Here is a 17,699-nt window from a genome sequence, read left to right as displayed (position 1 = left end):
CTGACCCCCTGTTCTCCCCCAGCCTCCCAGGGCTCCGTTCCCGGGGATCTCTTGGTGCTCTTTTTGGGGCTCTCAGGGTGCCGTTTTTGGGGTTTAGGGTTAGGGTTTTGGGGCGCTGACCCCCTGTTCTCCCCCAGCCTCCCAGGGCTCCGTTCCCGGGGGTCCCCGTGCCCCCCGCCCGCGGCTGTTCCGTGCCGAGCGGGGCTCGGCCGTGCGCAGTGGCAAGTGGTACTTTGAGTTCGAGGCCGTGACCCCCGGGGAGATGAGAGTGGGGTGGGCCCGGCCCGGGCTGCACCCCGACATCGAGCTGGGCGCTGATGACCTGGCCTTCGTGTTCAACGGGCACCGGGTGAGACGTGGGGACACCTGGGAGCACCTGGGGACAGGGAGGGGACACCGGGGGACACCTGCGGATAGGGAGGGTACATGGAGGGAATGCTGGGGGACGTGGAGGGGACACTGGGGGACACACAGAACCTGCCCGGGACACCTGGGGACACTCAGGGACATGGAGGGACCCCCTGGTGTCCCCCTGTGACCCCCGGTGTCCCCCACGTCCCCAGGCCCAGCGCTGGCACGTGGGGGGCGAGTCCTTTGGCCGCTCCTGGCAAGCTGGGGACGTGGTCGGTTGCCTCATCGACCTCACCGAGTGCCACATGAGCTTCACCCTGAACGGGGAGGTGCTGATCGGGGACGGTGGCTCCGAGGTGGCCTTCAGGGACTTCGACGTGGGGGACGGTGAGGGGGGAGCCTGGATTGGGGGGTGGGGGGGGTCCCCGGGGTGGGGTCGAGGTGGTGACGTCCCCCTGGTGACAGGTGGGGACGGGGATTGAGAGGGGGCTTGGAGCTGGGGTAGGAGGGAGGCACTGGGGTGATCCAAGGGTGGGTCTGGGGGCTCAGGGGTGGATCTGGGGCCTCCAGGGATGGGTCTGGGGGGGTCTGGGGTGGGTCTGGGTCTTCCAGTGATGAGTCTGGGGGGTCTGGGGCCATCTGGGGTGGGTGTGGGGGCTCTAGGTGTGGGTCTTGGGGCTCCAGGATGATTCTGGGGGCTCCAAGGAAGGGTCTGGGGGCTCCAGGGATGTGTGGGTGTCATGACCCCGACTCCCCCCGTGCCCCCCAGGCTTCGTCCCCGTGTGCAGCCTGGGGCTGGGCCAGGAGGGGCACCTGAACCTGGGCCAGGACGTGGGCACGCTGCGCTACTTCGGCATCTGCGGCCTCCAGGAGGGCTACGAGCCCTTCGCCATCAACATGAAACGGCCGATCGCCCTCTGGTTCAGCCACAGCCTGCCCCAGTTCGTCCCAGTGCCCCCCCAGCACCCCCAGCTGGAGGTGAGGGGTGGGGAGGGATCTGCCACGGGGGCTTTGGGGTTGAGAGAGTCCCTGAAAGTCCCCAAAAGTGTGTGTGTGTGGGGGGGGGGGGGTTTGACACCCAGCCCAGGGGTGTTCCTTACCCCTGAGGGTCCCCAAAAAGGAGTCCCCAATCCCAGAGGATCCCTAAAATGGGGTGACACCCATCCCTGGGTGTTCCCTCTCCCTGAGGGTCCCCAGAGTGGAGTTCCAGTGCCACCTCCATGTCCCCCCACAGGTGACATCCCCCATGTCCCCCCTGTCCCCCACAGGTGACACCCCCCATGTCCCCCCTGTCCCCCACAGGTGACATCCCCTATGTCCCCCCTGTCCCCCACAGGTGACACCCCCCATGTCCCCCCTGTCCCCCACAGGTGACACCCCCCATGTCCCCCCTGTCCCCCACAGGTGACATCCCCTATGTCCCCCCTGTCCCCCACAGGTGACACCCCCCATGTCCCCCCTGTCCCCCACAGGTGACATCCCCCATGTCCCCCCTGTCCCCCACAGGTGACATCCCCTATGTCCCCCCTGTCCCCCACAGGTGACACCCCCCATGTCCCCCCTGTCCCCCACAGGTGACACCCCCCATGTCCCCCCTGTCCCCCACAGGTGACACGCCTGGACGGCACCGTGGACACCCCCCCGTGTCTCCGCCTGTCCCACCGCAGCTCGGGGACCCCCGCGGCCCCCCCGGAGCTGCTGTTCCTCCGCCTGAGCCTCCCGGTTCAGTTCCACTCCACCTTCCGCTGCACCCCCGGGACCACCCCCCTGCCCCAGGCTCCTCCCCCGGAGCCCCCCGAGGACCCCGAGCCCCTGTCCGAGTTCGAGCGGCTGCGGCGCTCGGCCGGACCCCGCAGCGCCGAGGGCGAGGAGGGGAACCCCGAAAAAGGAACCGGGGGGGCACCCCCGGGTGGGACCCCCGCTCGGGAGCAGCCCCGAGGGGAGAACGAGAAGGACGCGACCACGGAGAAGAGCAAGAGCAGGAGGGGGTGGGTGGGGGGGGCGTCAAAAAAGGGGGGTGGGCATGGGGGGGGGGGGGTCCTCGATCACTGGGGGGCCACCAAAATGGGGTCCTTGATCCTTGGGGAGCAGCAAGAGGGGGTCCCCAATTCCTGAGGGTCCCCAAAAGGGGGTCCCCAATAATTGGGAGGCACCAGAAAGGGGTCCCCCATCACTGAGGGCTCCCAAAAGGGGGTCCCCAATTCCTGAGGGTCCTCGAGAGGGGGTCCCCAATTCCTGAGGATCCCCAAAAGAGGGTGACAGCCATCCCTGGGAGGGGGTCCCTGAGTGTCCCCAGTCTGGCAGCCGAGGGGTGCTGGAGGTTCCCTTCGTTCTGGGGGTTCCCTGGGGGGGGTCCCTGAGGGTCATCAAATCGGGGTGACCCCCCCCGGTGCCCCCCAGGTTCCTGTTCAAGGGTCGCAAGACGCCGTTCACGCCCCCCCCCCGCGCCCCCCCCCGTGCCCCGGCTGGAGGAGGACGTGGTGCCCGACGAGCGCGACGACCCCGAGGTCATCATGAACACCACCACGGTATGGCCCCCAAAATCCCCCAAAAAACCTCCCAAAAACCCCGAGGTCATCATGAACACCACCACGGTATGGCCCCCAAAATCCCCCAAAAAACCTCCCAAAAACCCCGAGGTCATCATGAACACCACCACGGTATGGCCCCCAAAATCCCCCAAAAAACCTCCCCAAAACCCCGAGGTCATCATGAACACCACCACGGTATGGACCCCAAAACCCCACATAAAAATGTCCCTGTCCCCACATCCCTGTCCCCGTGCCCCACACCCCATTCCCATACCCTGACCCCACATCCCTGTCCCCATACCCCACACCCCATTCCCATACCCTGACCCCACATCCCTGTCCCCGTACCCCACATCCCTGTCCCTATACCCTGACCCCACATCCCTGTCCCCGTGCCCCACACCCCATTCCCATACCCTGTCCCCACATCCCTGTCCCCGTGCCCCACACCCCATTCCCATACCCTGACCCCACATCCCTGTCCCCGTGCCCCACACCCCATTCCCATACCCTGACCCCACATCCCTGTCCCCGTGCCCCACACCCCATTCCCATACCCTGACCCCACATCCCTGTCCCCATACCCCACACCCCATTCCCATACCCTGACCCCACATCCCTGTCCCCGTGCCCCACACCCCATTCCCATACCCTGACCCCACATCCCTGTCCCCGTGCCCCACACCCCATTCCCATACCCTGACCCCACATCCCTGTCCCCGTGCCCCACACCCCATTCCCATACCCTGACCCCACATCCCTGTCCCCATACCCCACACCCCATTCCCATACCCTGACCCCACATCCCTGTCCCCGTGCCCCACACCCCATTCCCATACCCTGACCCCACATCCCTGTCCCCGTGCCCCACACCCCATTCCCATACCCTGACCCCACATCCCTGTCCCCGTACCCACACCCCATTCCCATACCCTGTCCCCACATCCCTGTCCCCGTACCCCACACCCCATTCCCATACCCTGACCCCACATCCCTGTCCCCGTACCCCACACCCCATTCCCATACCCTGACCCCACATCCCTGTCCCTATATCCCCAGTACTACTTCTCGGTGCGGCTCTTTGCGGGGCAGGAGCCGGGCAGTGCCTGGGTGGGCTGGGTCACCCCCCACTTCCACCAGCACGACCCCGACTTCGAGCTGGGCCGGGTGCGCAGCGTCACCGTCACCATGGGAGACGACCGCGGCAATGTGCACGACAGGTACCCCAAACGGGACCCCGAAATGGGACCCCGAAATGGGGCCACGAAAATGGGACCCCCTAAATGGGACACCCTAAATGGGACACCCTAAATGGGACACCCTAAATGGGACCCCGAAATGGGATCAACAAAATGGGACACCCTAAATGGGGCCCCAAAAATGGGACCCTAAATGCCACCCCAAAATGGAACTCCAAGTGGGACCCCACATCAGACCCCAAAATGGTACCCCAGAGTGCGACATCTAAATGGGATCCCAAATGGGACCCCTAAATTGGACCCCTGTGCATCAAGCACAGCAACTGCTCCATGGTGTGGGGTTAAATAGGGGAGGGGTCCATGGGCTGTAGGGTTTTTTTGGGGAGGTTCATGTGGGTCTCACCCCCTTTTTCCCCCCCAGCATCAAACGCAGCAACTGTTACATGGTGTGGGGGGGGGAGTTTGCAGCCCCCACCCAGCAGGCCAGGGTGTCCCACACTGACCTGGTCATCGGCTGCCTGGTGGACCTGGCCACGGGGCTCATGACCTTCACGGCCAACGGCAAAGAGATCAACACCTTCTTCCAGGTGAGCTGGACCCCCTCCCCTCCCTTCCCCAGGTGTGGTTTTGGGGGTAGGGGACCACCCCAGCCCACCTTGGGGGTCTCACAGCAGCACTGTCACACAGGTGGAGCCCAACACCAAATTGTTCCCGGCGGTGTTCGTGCAGCCCACCACCCAAAATGTGCTCCAGTTCGAACTGGGCAAGCTCAAGGTGAGAGCTGGGACCCCCCCCGCCCCCCACCGCCCACCAATGGTTTGGGGAGTGGAGAGGCAACTGGGAGCACTGGTGAGGTACTGGAGGGGCTGCAAGGTGCAACGAGGAGGGTTTGGAGCAGATTTTTTTGGGTGACCCAAGAAGAACCCGGACCCCTGGCGGTGCTGGGGGTGGGGGTCTCCCTGACACCCCCGTTTTGTGCCCCCCCAGAACATCATGCCCATCTCAGCAGCCATGTTCAGCAGCGAGAGGCAGAACCCCGCCCCTCAGTGCCCGCCCAGGCTGGTGATCCAGCACCTGACCCCGGTCACCTGGAGCCGAATGCCCACCGAGTACCTGGGCGTGGAGAGCGCCCGGCTGGGCGAACGCCAGGGCTGGGCCGTGGAGTGCTCCGAGCCCCTGCAGATGATGGCACTGCACATCCCCGAGGAGGACAGGTGGGGCCTTTTGGGGACATCCAGGGACAGCCAGGGACACCCAGGGGACACCTGGAGACAACCAGGGGAAACCCAGGGGACATCCAGGGACACCAAGGGCACACCTGGCTGGGTGAGTGTCAGGGCTGGGCCGCGGAGTGCTCCGAGCCCCTGCAGATGATGGCACTGCACATCCCCGAGGAGGACAGGTGGGGGCTTTTGGGGACATCCAGGGACACCCCCAGGGCACCCCCAGCCTCATGGTGTCCTGTCCCCTGGTGTCTCATCCCCAGGGGTCCCAGCCCTTGTGTCCCCACCCCATCCCAATTTCCCATTCCCCCCCCCCAGGGGTCCCGCCCCAAAACATCCATCCCTGGACACCTTGGGGTCCCATCCCAGGGGTCCCACCCCACATCCCCCACCCCGACCCCCCCAATTCCCACAGATGCATCGACATCCTGGAGCTGTGGGAGCGCGAGGATCTGCTGCAGTTCCAGTGCCACACCCTGCGCCTCTACTGCGCCGTGTGCGCCCTGGGCAACAACCGCGTGGCCCACGCCCTCTGCAGCCACGTGGACCAGGCCCAGCTGCTCTTTGCCATCGAGACCCCCGAGCTGCCAGGACCCCTCCGGGCCGGCTACTACGACCTGCTGCTAGCCATGCACCTGGACTCGGCGCAGCGAGCCCGCTCCTCCATGAGCGCCGAGTTCATCGTGCCCATCACCGACGCCACGCGTGGCATCGCGCTCTTTCCCGACGGCGGCCGCTGCCCTGGACCCCCCGGAGTGGGGCCCAGCGCTTGCCTGAGACCCCAGCCCCATTTTTCAGAGCCGTGTTTCATCCGTGCCGCGGGCGGCGGCGGGCGGGCGCCGCTCAGCCCGGCAATCCCGCTGGATGAGTTGGGTGCCAAGGCCATGAGGATGTTGGCCGAGGCGGTGGCCGGTGGTGGCCCCCACGCCCGGGACCCCGTGGGCGGCAGCGTGGAGTTCCAGTTGGTGCCGGTGCTCAAACTGGTGTCGGCGTTGCTGGCGGTGGGAGCGCTGGGGGACGGGGACGTGCGGAGGGTGCTGAGAATGATCGAGCCCCGCGTGTTCGGGGACGGGCACAGGGATGGAGAGGGACGGCAGGAGGAGGAGGGGGAGGAGGAGGAGGAGCAAGGGATGAAGGCTATCGAGGCTGGCGAAGAGGAGGAGGAGGAGGAGGAGGAGGATGAGGAGGCGAGGAGAAAAAAGGCCATCGAGGCTGGAGAGCTGGAAGAAGAGGAGGAGGAAGAGGAGGAAGTGAGGAGGAGGAGGAAGGCCATAGAGGCTGGAGAGCTGCAGGAGGAGGAGGAGGATGAAGAAGAGGCCAGGAGCACGAAGGCCATTGAGGCCGGGGAAGGGCAGGAGGAGGAAGAGGAGGAGGAGGAGGAAGAGCTGGAGGAAGGGCTGCTGCAGATGAAGCTGCCGGAGTCGGTCAAGCTGCAGGTGAGGGAGGGGCTGGGGACACTGGGGGACACTGGGGGCTTGTGTCCCCTCCCTGGGGTCCCTGTGTCCCCCGTGTCCTCAATGCCACCATGTCTCCTATGTCCCTGATGTCCCCAATATCCACCACATCCCCGATGTCCCCGTGTCCCCGCAGATGTGCCACCTGCTGCAGCACCTGTGCGAGCGGGAGCTGCAGCACCGAGTCGAGGCCATCGTGGCGTTCTCGGAGCGCCACGTGGAGCGGCTGCAGCGGGACCAGCGGCGCCGCTACGGGCGCCTGATGAGGGCTCTGACCATGACGGCAGCCGAGACCGCCCGGAGAACCCGGGAGTTCCGCTCGCCCCCGCAGGAGCAGGTGGGGACAGCGAGGGGACAGCGAGGGGACAGCGCGGGGACAGCGTAGGGACAGCAGGGGGACATGACCCTGGGTGGGAGCACAGGCATATACATGGGGACTACGTGTGGGGGACACGGGGACATGTGTGAAGGATGTACAGGGGGTGATGGCTGCGGGATGGTCCCACTGACCTCGTGTCCCCTTGTCCCCGTGTCCCCCAGATCAACATGCTGATGCAGTACAAGGGAGGGGCTGAGGATGAGGAGTGTCCTGTGCCTGGGGACATCCGGGACGAGCTGCTGGACTTCCACAATGACCTGCTGGCCCACTGCGGTGAGGGGGGGACAGGGACAATCCCCTGGGGCTTGGGGACACCCCCAGGGGAACTGGGATCTCCCCAGGGGAACTGGAACCTTTGGCAGGGCCTGGGCACCCCCATTTTGGGACCCCAAACCCCCCTGGGACTCCCATCCAGAGGTTCCCCCTCCCCCTGGGGACATGGGGACACGAGGACACCCCTGTGACCCCCCCTCGTGTCCCCCCAGGCATCGAGCTGACGGAGGAGGAAGAGGAGGAGGAGGAGGAGACGTCGCTGAGGCAGAGGCTGATGGGGCTGGTGCAGAAGGTGGTGGGGGTCCGGGGCCCCCCCAAAGAGGAGGAGACCCCCCCCGAGGAGCCCCCGGTGCCCAGTGAGGAGGGGATGGGGCGGGTGGGGGGACAGGGACACTTGGGACAACAACGAGTCCTCAAGGTGCCAGCCAGGGTGTCCCACCTGTGCCAGGTGCTGCTGGAGCTGATCCCGCAGAGCTTGGGACGCAGGAGTCGCTGTGTCCCCAATGTCCCCTTTGTCACTGTCCCCATTGTCCCAAATATCCCCGGTGTCCCCAATGTCCCCACTGTCCCCAGAGACCCAATGTCCCCAGTGTCGTTGTCCCAAATGTCCCCAAATGTCCCCAATATCTCAAATGACCCCAATATCCCCATTGTCCCAAATGATCCCAAATGACCCCAGTGTCCCCAATGTCCCCACTGTCCCCGTCCCCAGGCACCCTGCAGGAGCTCATCTCTCAGACCATGGTGCACTGGGCACAGGAATCACTGTGTCCCCAGTGTCCCCGGTGTCCCCAGTGTCCCCAGTGTCCCCGGTGTCCCCAGTGTCCCCAGTGTCCCCGGTGTCCCCAGTGTCCCCGGTGTCCCCGGTGTCCCCAATGTCCCCACTGTCCCTGTCCCCAGGCACCCTGCAGGAGCTCATCTCTCAGACCATGGTGCACTGGGCACAGGAATCACTGTGTCCCCAGTGTCCCCAGTGTCCCCGGTGTCCCCAGTGTCCCCAGTGTCCCCGGTGTCCCCGGTGTCCCCGGTGTCCCCAATGTCCCCACTGTCCCCGTCCCCAGGCACCCTGCAGGAGCTCATCTCTCAGACCATGGTGCACTGGGCACAGGAATCCTTCATCCAGAGCCCGGCCCTGGTGCGGGCCATGTTCAGCCTCCTGCACCGCCAGTACGACGCCCTGGGCGAGCTGGGCCGGGCCCTGCCCAAGGCCTATGCCATCAGTGCCACCTCGGTGCCCGACACCACGGCCCTGCTCGAGTGCCTGGGCCAGATCCGCTCGCTGCTCATCGTGCAGATGGGCCCCGAGGAGGAGAACCTCATGATCCAGAGCATCGGGTGCGTGGGGGGGACCCCGTGTCCTCCTGTGTCCCCCTGTGTTCTCCTGTGTCCCCCTGTGTTTTCCTGTGTCCCCGTGTCCCCTTTTGTCCCCATCCAGCACCCTGTGAATCCCCTGAGCCCCCCATATCCCACCTGAACCCCCCAAATCTGCCCCTGAGCCCCCCAGGTGACCCCCCTGTGCCCCCCCAGGAACATCATGAACAACAAGGTGTTCTACCAGCACCCCAACCTGATGCGGGCTCTGGGCATGCACGAGACAGTGATGCAGGTGATGGTCAGTGTGCTGGGCGGTGGCGAGTCCAAGGTGAGCCCCCCAAAACCCCTGGGACCACCCCCCCCACCGGGAACCCCCCAGGACCTCCCCTGACCCCCGGTGTCCCCCAGGAGATCCGGTTCCCCAAGATGGTGACCAACTGCTGCCGCTTCCTCTGCTACTTCTGCCGCATCAGCCGCCAGAACCAGCGCTCCATGTTCGACCACCTGGGCTACCTGTTGGAGAACAGTGGCATCGGGCTGGGTGAGACCCCCCAAAACCCTCCTGGCACCCCCCTGTGTCCCCGGTGCCGCCCCTGTCCCCTCCCTGTCCCCTCCTGTCCCCTTGGGGGTCCTGTCTGACACCTTGAGGGAGGGCCTCTGTCCCCCCACTCTGTCACCTGTGTCCCCCTGAGCTCTCTGTCCCCCCGTGTCCCCCCAGGCATGCAGGGCTCCACCCCCCTGGACGTGGCGGCCGCCTCGGTCATTGACAACAACGAGCTGGCACTGGCCCTCAAGGAGCAGGACCTGGAGAAGGTGGGGACACCCCCGTGTCCCCTGTGTGTCCTCTGTGTGTCCCCTGTGTGTCCCTGTCCCCTCACCTGTGCCCAGGTGAGCGAGCTGTGCGCTGCGGATCTGCCCAACGCTGCTGTACCCCAAAACCCTCCATGTCCCCCTGCTGTCCCCTGTGTGTCCCCTGCTATCCCCTGTGTCCTCTGCTGTCCCTTGATGTCTCCATGCCCACCTGTGGCAGGTGGTGACGTACCTGGCGAGCTGTGGGCTGCAGAGCTGCCCCATGCTGCTGGCCAAGGGCTACCCCGACATCGGCTGGAACCCCTGTGGAGGGGAGAAGTACCTGGATTTCCTGCGCTTCGCCGTCTTTGTCAACGGTGAGAGACCCCCAGGTGTCCCCCAGGTGCCCCTCAGGTGTACCCAGGTGTCCCCCAGGTGCACCCAGGTGTCCCTCAGGTGTCCCTCTAGTGTCCCCAGGTCCCCTCCTGTGGGTCTGTGTTTTGGGGGTCCCTTTTAGGTGTCCCTGTGAATTTTGGGGTCCCAATCCCTCACGGGAGAACACGGGGAACGCAGGCTGAGGGTGCGGCTGCTGAGATTCTGGGGGTCCCTGGCCTTCCCTGGTTTGGGGGTCCATGTTCTGGGGATTCTGGGGTTTTGTGGGTCTGTGTTCCGGGGGTTCTGGGGTGTCCCTGTCACCTCTGGGGTCCCGTTCGTGCAGGGGAGAGCGTGGAGGAGAACGCCAACGTGGTGGTGCGGCTGCTGATCCGACGGCCCGAGTGCTTTGGGCCGGCGCTGCGGGGCGAGGGGGGCAGCGGGCTCCTGGCCGCCATCCAGGACGCGCTGAGCATCGCCCAGGACCCCGCCAGGGACGGGCCCAGCGGGCGCAGGGAGAGGAGACCGTGAGCACTGGGATTGGGATTGGGATTGGGATTGGGAATGGGAATGGGAATGGGAATGGGAATGGGAGTGGGAATGGGAATGGGAGTGGGAATGGGAATGGGACTGGGAATGGGGACCCCGCCAGGGACGGGCCCAGCGGGCGCAGGGAGAGGAGACCGTGAGCACTGGGATTGGGATTGGGATTGGGATTGGGATTGGGAATGGGACTGGGAATGGGAATGGGAGTGGGAATGGGGACCCCGCCAGGGACGGGCCCAGCAGGCGCAGGGAGAGGAGACCGTGAGCACTGGGATTGGGATTGGGATTGGGATTGGGATTGGGATTGGGAATGGGACTGGGAATGGGACTGGGAATGGGAATGGGAGTGGGAATGGGGACCCCGCCAGGGACGGGCCCAGCGGGCGCAGGGAGAGGAGACCGTGAGCATTGGGATTGGGATTGGGATTGGGATTGGGATTGGGAATGGGAATGGGAATGGGAATGGGAATGGGAATGGGAGTGGGAATGGGAATGGGACTGGGAATGGGGACCCTGCCAGGGACGGGCCCAGCGGGCGCAGGGAGAGGAGACCGTGAGCACTGGGATTGGGATTGGGATTGGGTGAGGCTGAGGATGAGATGAGGACAAGATGAGGATGAGGATGATGAGAAGCGCAATGACGATGAAGACGGGACGGAATAGGGATGGAGCTGTGAATGGAAGGGAGATGGAGATGGGGTGGAATGCAATGGGGTGAAGACGATGACACTGGGATGGTTTGGGGGGCACCCACCAACCCCTCTGACCCACCCCCGACCCCCCAGTTTCGGTCCCGAGGAGCCCCCCGAGGAGAACCGGGTGCACCTGGGCCACGCCATCATGTCCTTCTACGCCGCCCTCATCGACCTGCTGGGCCGCTGCGCCCCCGAGATGCACGTACGGCTCTGGGGGGGGCTCTGGGGGGTCCTGGGGGGTGGGGGGGGTCAGGATGTGGGGTGTGACCCCCCCCTTCCCCTCTGTGTGACCCCCACAGCTGATCCAGGCGGGGAAGGGGGAGGCCCTGAGGATCCGGGCAATCCTGCGCTCGCTCGTCCCGCTCGAGGACCTGGTGGGGATCATCAGCCTCCCCCTGCAGATCCCAGCGCTGGGAAAAGGTGGGGAAGGGGTCCCCAAAATGGGGGGCGGGGGGGGAAACGACGACACCGGGATAGGGGAGACCCCAAAAATAGGCCAGGCTGGGGGGATGCTGGGATTTGGGGGATTCCAGATGTTTTAGGGGGCTCACAGGGTTTGGGGATGCCTGGGGAGTTTTGGGGTCCCCCTGAATTTTGGGGTGCCGTAGATGGGAACGTGGTGGAGCCCCGCATGGCTGCCAGCTTCGTCCCCGAGCACAAGGCGCCCATGGTGCTGTTCCTGGACCGAGTTTATGGGGTGCAGAGCCAGGAGTTCCTGCTCCACGTGCTGGAAGTGGGGTTCCTGCCCGACATGCGCGCGGCCGCCTCGCTGGACACGGTGAGGGGCACCCCAAAACCCCCCCGGGGCTCCCCAAAACTCCGTACCCCTCGTGGGTACCCCTGTTCCCTCCTGTGGGATCGCTCTGGGATCTCCCAAATTTCCCCTGTGGGGTGGGTGTGAGGTGCCCCAAATATTCCCTTTTGATGGGTCTGGGGTTCCCCAAATCTCTATGGGATGGATCTGGGGTCCCTCAAATCTCCCCTATGGGATGGATCTGGGGTCACCCCAAATATTCCCTATGGGATGGGTTTGGGGTGACCCCTGTTTTCCCCTATGAGATGGGTCTGGGGTCACCCCAACCTTCCCTGTTCCACCCATCTGAGATCCCCCAAAATCCCCCCATGGGACAGATCCCCAAACTCACCCCGTGGGCTGGCTCCACCCCCTGTCCCCACGCTGTGTCCCCTCCCCGTGACCCCCCACCCCCCCCCGTTGTCCCCCCCAGGCCACGTTCAGCACGACGGAGATGGCGCTGGCGCTGAACCGGTACCTGTGCCTGGCGGTGATGCCGCTCATCACCAAGTGCGCGCCGCTGTTCGCCGGCACCGAGCACCGCGCCATCATGGTGGACTCCATGCTGCACACCATCTACCGCCTGTCGCGCGGCCGCGCCCTCACCAAGGCCCAGCGCGACGCCATCGAGGAGTGTCTGATGGCCCTCTGCAGGTGGGAGCCTGGATTGGAACGGCCCCGTGCCCCCAAAAACCAGACCAACCCTCATGGTCAACCCAACTGTCATGGTCAACTTAACCCAGCAGTCATGGTCAATTTAATAGCCGTGGTCAACCCAACCATCATGGTCAACCCAACCCAACCCTCATGGTCAACCCAACCCAACTGTCATGGTCAATTTAACTGCCATGGTCAACCCAACCATCATGGTCAACCCAACCCAACCCAACCCTCATGGTCAACCCAACCCAACTGTCATGGTCAATTTAACTGCCGTGGTCAACCCAACCATCATGGTCAACCTAACCCAACCCTCATGGTCAACCCAACCCAACTGTCATGGTCAACCCAACCATCATGGCAAACCTAACCAGACCAACCCTCATGGTCAACCCAACCCAACTGCCATGGTCAACCCAACCATCATGGCCAACCTAACCCAACCCTCATGGTCAACCCAACCCAACTGTCATGGTCAACCCAATCATCATGGCAAACCTAACCCAACCCTCATGGTCAACCCAACCGCCATGGTCAACCCAACCCAACCCAACCCAACCATCATGGCCAACCCAACTGTTGCCATCAACCCAATCCCGTGGCCAACCCAACCCCCCTGTTGCCTCCCCAAGTCCCACCGTGCCACCCCCGAGTGTCTCACGGCGCTCTCCCCCTGACCCCCCAGGTACATCCGCCCCTCCATGCTGCAGCACCTCCTGCGCCGCCTCGTCTTCGACGTCCCCATCCTCAACGAATTCGCCAAGATGCCCCTCAAGGTGAGCCCCAAAGTGGGGGTCCCCCTGCTCCCCCTGTCCCCCCCGGACCCCGCTGACCCTCCGTGTGTCCCCTGCCCTCCCCCAGCTGCTGACCAATCACTACGAGCGCTGCTGGAGGTACTACTGCCTGCCCAGCGGGTGGCCCAACATGGGCGTCAGCTCCGAGGAGGAGCTGCACCTCACCAGGAAACTCTTCTGGGGCATCTTCGACTCCCTGGCACACAAGGTGTGGGGTCAGCGAGGGGTGGCACGGCTGGGGGGACGGGGACAGAAAGGGAGGATGGGGGGGATGGTCACACTGGGGACATGGACATGGCGGTGGTGACACTGGGGAGCACGGGGGTGGGGACATGGGGAACATGGAGCTGGTGACTGTGGTGACACGGGGCTGGTGTCCCCAGTGTCCCCGATGTCCCCAGTGTCCCTGGTGTCACTGGTGGCTCTGGTGTCCCCAGTGACCCAATGTCCCCGGTGTCCCCGACATCCCAAATATCCCCCAATGTCCCCCCAATATCCGCAATGTCCCCAGTGTCCCTGGTGTTCCCAGTGTCCCCCATGTCCCCGGTGTCCCGTCGCTGTCCCTGCAGAAGTTCGAGGCCGAGCTGTACAAGCTGGCCATGCCGTGTCTCTGCGCCATCGCCGGCGCGCTCCCTCCCGACTACGTGGACGCCAGTTACTCCTCCCGCACCGAGAAGAAGGCCTCGGTGGACGCCGAGGGCAACTTCGACCCCAAACCTGTGGAGACCCTCAAGTAGGGCTCACACACACCCCTCCCCCTGCCAGCAGCAGCCCCCCAACACTGCCTGTGCTCGTGGACACCCCCCAGACCCATCCTCATCCTCATTGAGACCCCTGACCCCGTCCATCCTCATCCTCATTGAGACACCCCTGACCCCGTCCATCCTCATCCTCATTGAGACACCCCTGATCCTGTCCATCCTCATCCTCATTGAGACCCCTGACCCCGTCCATCCTCATCCTCATTGAGACACCCCTGACCCCGTCCATCCTCATCCTCATTGAGACACCCCTGATCCTGTCCATCCTCATCCTCATTGAGACACCCCGACCCCGTCCATCCTCATCCTCATTGAGACACCCCTGATCCTGTCCATCCTCATCCTCATCCTCATCCTCATCCTCATCGAGACCCCTGACCCCGTCCATCCTCATCCTTATGGAGACCCCCAGACCCATCCTCATCCTCATTGAGACCCCTGACCCCGTCCATCCTCATCCTCATTGAGACACCCCTGACCCCGTCCATCCTCATCCTCATTGAGACACCCCTGATCCTGTCCATCCTCATCCTCATTGAGACCCCTGACCCCGTCCATCCTCATCCTCATTGAGACACCCCTGACCCCGTCCATCCTCATCCTCATTGAGACACCCCTGATCCTGTCCATCCTCATCCTCATTGAGACACCCCGACCCCGTCCATCCTCATCCTCATTGAGACACCCCTGATCCTGTCCATCCTCATCCTCATCCTCATCCTCATCCTCATCGAGACCCCTGACCCCGTCCATCCTCATCCTTATGGAGACCCCCAGACCCATCCTCATCCTCATGCAGACCCCCTGACCCTATCCATCCTCATCCTCATGGAGACCCCCAACCTCTCCCAGGCCCTCCCAACCCCACCCAGGCCCCCATGGGGTCCATCCATCTTCATCCCCTGACCCCCCCCATGTCCCCCCTGACCCCCCGTGTCCCCCCCAGTGTCATCATCCCCGAGAAGCTCGATGGTTTCATCAACAAATACGCCGAGTACACGCACGAGAAGTGGGCCTTCGACAAGGTGGGGACCCCCCGGGACACCCCCAGACCCAGGGGGACAACCTTGGGACCCCCCAGACCTATGGGACACCTCCAGGACCCCCCCAGACCCAGGGGGACAACCTTGGGACCCCCCAGACCTATGGGACACCTCCAGGACACCCCCAGACCCAGGGGGACAACCTTGGGACCCCCCCCCACCTCAGAGCTGTGGACACCCCCAGGGTCTCCTCCAGCCCCTCTGAGCCCCCCCAAATCTGCACAACCCTGAGCCTGTTCCAGCTCCAGGACCCTCAGCCCTGGGGGTCCCCCCCTTCCCCAAATCTTTGTCCCGCCCCCCTCCCCAAATCTCCTCTGTCCCCCCCCCAGATCTCCTCTGTTCCCCCCATTCTGATGTCCCCGACCCCCCCCCAGATCCAGAACAATTGGACTTTTGGGGAGACCGTGGATGAAGAAGCCAAAACCCACCCGATGCTGAGACCCTACAAAACCTTTTCTGAGAAGGTACCACGGGACCCGCCCCCCAAACCCAGGGGGACCCCCCAAACCCAGGGGGACTCCCCAAAAACCCCCCAGGACCAGAAGATCTCCGAGTGGCCACCCTGGAGTCCCTCAAAGCCACTCTGGGAGCCCCCAACCCCTTCCCTCCTCCTCCTCCTCATGGACCCCCCCCCCCAAATTTTGGGGGTTCCGCCCGATTTTTGGGATCCTCCTCTGAGTCCCCCCGGTTTTGGGGGTCCCCCAGGACAAGGAGATTTACCGGTGGCCCATCAAGGAGTCCCTCAAGGCCATGCTGGCCTGGGAGTGGACGGTGGAGAAGGCCAGGGAGGGGGAGGACGAGCGCACCGAGAAGAAGAAAACCCGAAAAATCTCCCAAAACGCTCAGGTGGGACCCCAAAAATCACCTGGAGGGGAATGGGGGAACCCCAAAAGCATCTGGAGGAGAGTGGGGGGCACCCCAAAATCACTGAGGGGTGGTGGGGGGGAGTCAGGAGTGTGGACAACCCCAAAATCACCTGAGGGGAAATGGGGGGAACCCCAAAAACACCTGGGGGAGGGTGGTGGGGGTCAATGGGGTGGGGAAGGGACGCCCCAAAATTTTGGGGTCCCCTTGACCACCCCTCCTGTCTCCTCCTTCCCCCCTCCCAGGCCACCTATGACCCCTCCCACGGGTACAGCCCCCAGCCCGTGGACCTGAGTGGGGTCACCCTGTCCAGGGAGCTGCAGGTGAGCACCCCAGTGTCCCCCCAGTGTCCCCCCAGTGCCTCCCCAGTGCCTCCCCAGTGTCGCCCCAGTGTCCCCCCAGTGTCCCCCCAGTGCCACCCAGTGCCTCCCCAGTATCCCCCCAGTGTCCCCCCAGTGCCACCCCAGTGTCCCCCCAGTGTCCCCCCAGTGCCACCCCAGTGTCCCCCCAGTGTCCCCCCAGTGCCTCCCCAGTGCCTCCCCAGTGTCACCCCAGTGTCCCCCCAGTGCCACCCCAGTGTCCCCCCAGTGTCCCCCCAGTGTCCCCCCAGTGCCTCCCCAGTGTCCCCCCAGTGTCCCCCCAGTGCCTCCCCAGTGTCCCCCCAGTGTCCCCCCAGTGTCCCCCCAGTGCCTCCCCAGTGTCCCTCCAGTGTCCCCCCAGTGCCACCCCAGTGTCACCCCACTGTCACCCAGTGTTCCAAAACCCACCCCAAACTCCCCCAAACCACCCCAAACCACCCCAAATCCCCTCTAAACCCACCCTAAATCCCCCCCAAACCACCCCAAATCCCCCCAACTCCCCCAGGCCATGGCAGAGCAGTTGGCTGAGAATTACCACAACACCTGGGGCCGCAAGAAGAAGCTGGAGCTGGAGGCCAAGGGTGAGACCCCTCCCCAAAACTGGGGTGGGACCCCCTGGGACCCCCTGGGACACCCCAAACCCCAGGGGAGCTGGGGGCTGAGGGCGAGACCCCCCAAACCTCCAAACTGGGGGGGTCCAGGGTGATAATCTGGGGGCTCAAAGTCTGATTTTATGGTCTGGGGTGATGATTTGGGGGGTCCAGGGCTGATTAGGGGGGTCCAAGGTAATGATTTGGGCGCTCCAAGGCAGTTTTGGGGTGCAGGGTGATGATTTGGGAGCTCCAAGGTGACGATTTGGGGGCTCCAAGGTGACGATTTGGGAGTTCCAAGGTGATGATTTGGGGACTCCAAGGTGATGATTTGGGGGCTCCAAGGCAGTTTTGGGGCGCAGGGTGATGATTTGGGGGCTCCAAGGTGACGATTTGGGAGTTCCAAGGTGACGATTTGGGAGTTCCAAGGTGATGATTTGGGGGCTCCAAGGTGACGATTTGGGGGCTCCAAGGCAGTTTTGGGGCGCAGGGTGATGATTTGGGGGCTCCAAGGTGACGATTTGGGAGCTCCAAGGTGACGATTTGGGGGCTCCAAGGTGATGATTTGGGAGCTCCAAGGTGACGATTTGGGGGCTCCAAGGCAGTTTTGGGGCGCAGGGTGATGATTTGGGGGCTCCAAGGTGACGATTTGGGAGCTCCAAGGTGACGATTTGGGGGCTCCAAGGTGACGATTTGGGAGTTCCAAGGT

At 64.2% G+C, this 17,699-nt stretch overlaps 1 protein-coding gene across 1 annotated transcript in view; it reads left to right on the top strand.

Annotated features, from left to right (window-relative positions):
* The window catches only part of RYR1 (ryanodine receptor 1), a 63,538-nt gene that overhangs the window by 16,698 nt on the left and 29,141 nt on the right, over positions 1 to 17,699 (top strand). The window contains 33 exon segments of the mRNA XM_062512453.1: positions 138 to 349; positions 564 to 738; positions 1,121 to 1,329; positions 1,960 to 2,339; positions 2,752 to 2,781; positions 2,783 to 2,879; positions 3,942 to 4,102; positions 4,503 to 4,668; positions 4,769 to 4,855; positions 5,069 to 5,295; positions 5,720 to 6,554; positions 6,660 to 6,740; positions 6,895 to 7,095; positions 7,299 to 7,410; positions 7,623 to 7,766; positions 8,472 to 8,745; positions 8,938 to 9,052; positions 9,133 to 9,265; positions 9,443 to 9,537; positions 9,755 to 9,890; positions 10,232 to 10,412; positions 11,217 to 11,328; positions 11,426 to 11,546; positions 11,735 to 11,904; positions 12,353 to 12,573; positions 13,265 to 13,355; positions 13,441 to 13,581; positions 13,943 to 14,106; positions 15,081 to 15,159; positions 15,552 to 15,641; positions 15,883 to 16,023; positions 16,287 to 16,364; positions 16,906 to 16,981. Of these exon segments, the coding sequence (XP_062368437.1) occupies positions 138 to 349; positions 564 to 738; positions 1,121 to 1,329; positions 1,960 to 2,339; positions 2,752 to 2,781; positions 2,783 to 2,879; positions 3,942 to 4,102; positions 4,503 to 4,668; positions 4,769 to 4,855; positions 5,069 to 5,295; positions 5,720 to 6,554; positions 6,660 to 6,740; positions 6,895 to 7,095; positions 7,299 to 7,410; positions 7,623 to 7,766; positions 8,472 to 8,745; positions 8,938 to 9,052; positions 9,133 to 9,265; positions 9,443 to 9,537; positions 9,755 to 9,890; positions 10,232 to 10,412; positions 11,217 to 11,328; positions 11,426 to 11,546; positions 11,735 to 11,904; positions 12,353 to 12,573; positions 13,265 to 13,355; positions 13,441 to 13,581; positions 13,943 to 14,106; positions 15,081 to 15,159; positions 15,552 to 15,641; positions 15,883 to 16,023; positions 16,287 to 16,364; positions 16,906 to 16,981 (5,535 nt within the window).

This window comes from Cinclus cinclus, chromosome 37 (assembly GCF_963662255.1).
Source record: "Cinclus cinclus chromosome 37, bCinCin1.1, whole genome shotgun sequence".
In the NCBI taxonomy this organism is placed as follows: Eukaryota; Metazoa; Chordata; class Aves; order Passeriformes; family Cinclidae; genus Cinclus; species Cinclus cinclus.
Note: the sequence above shows the minus strand (reverse complement) of the source record. Positions and strands in the feature narration are given on the sequence as shown.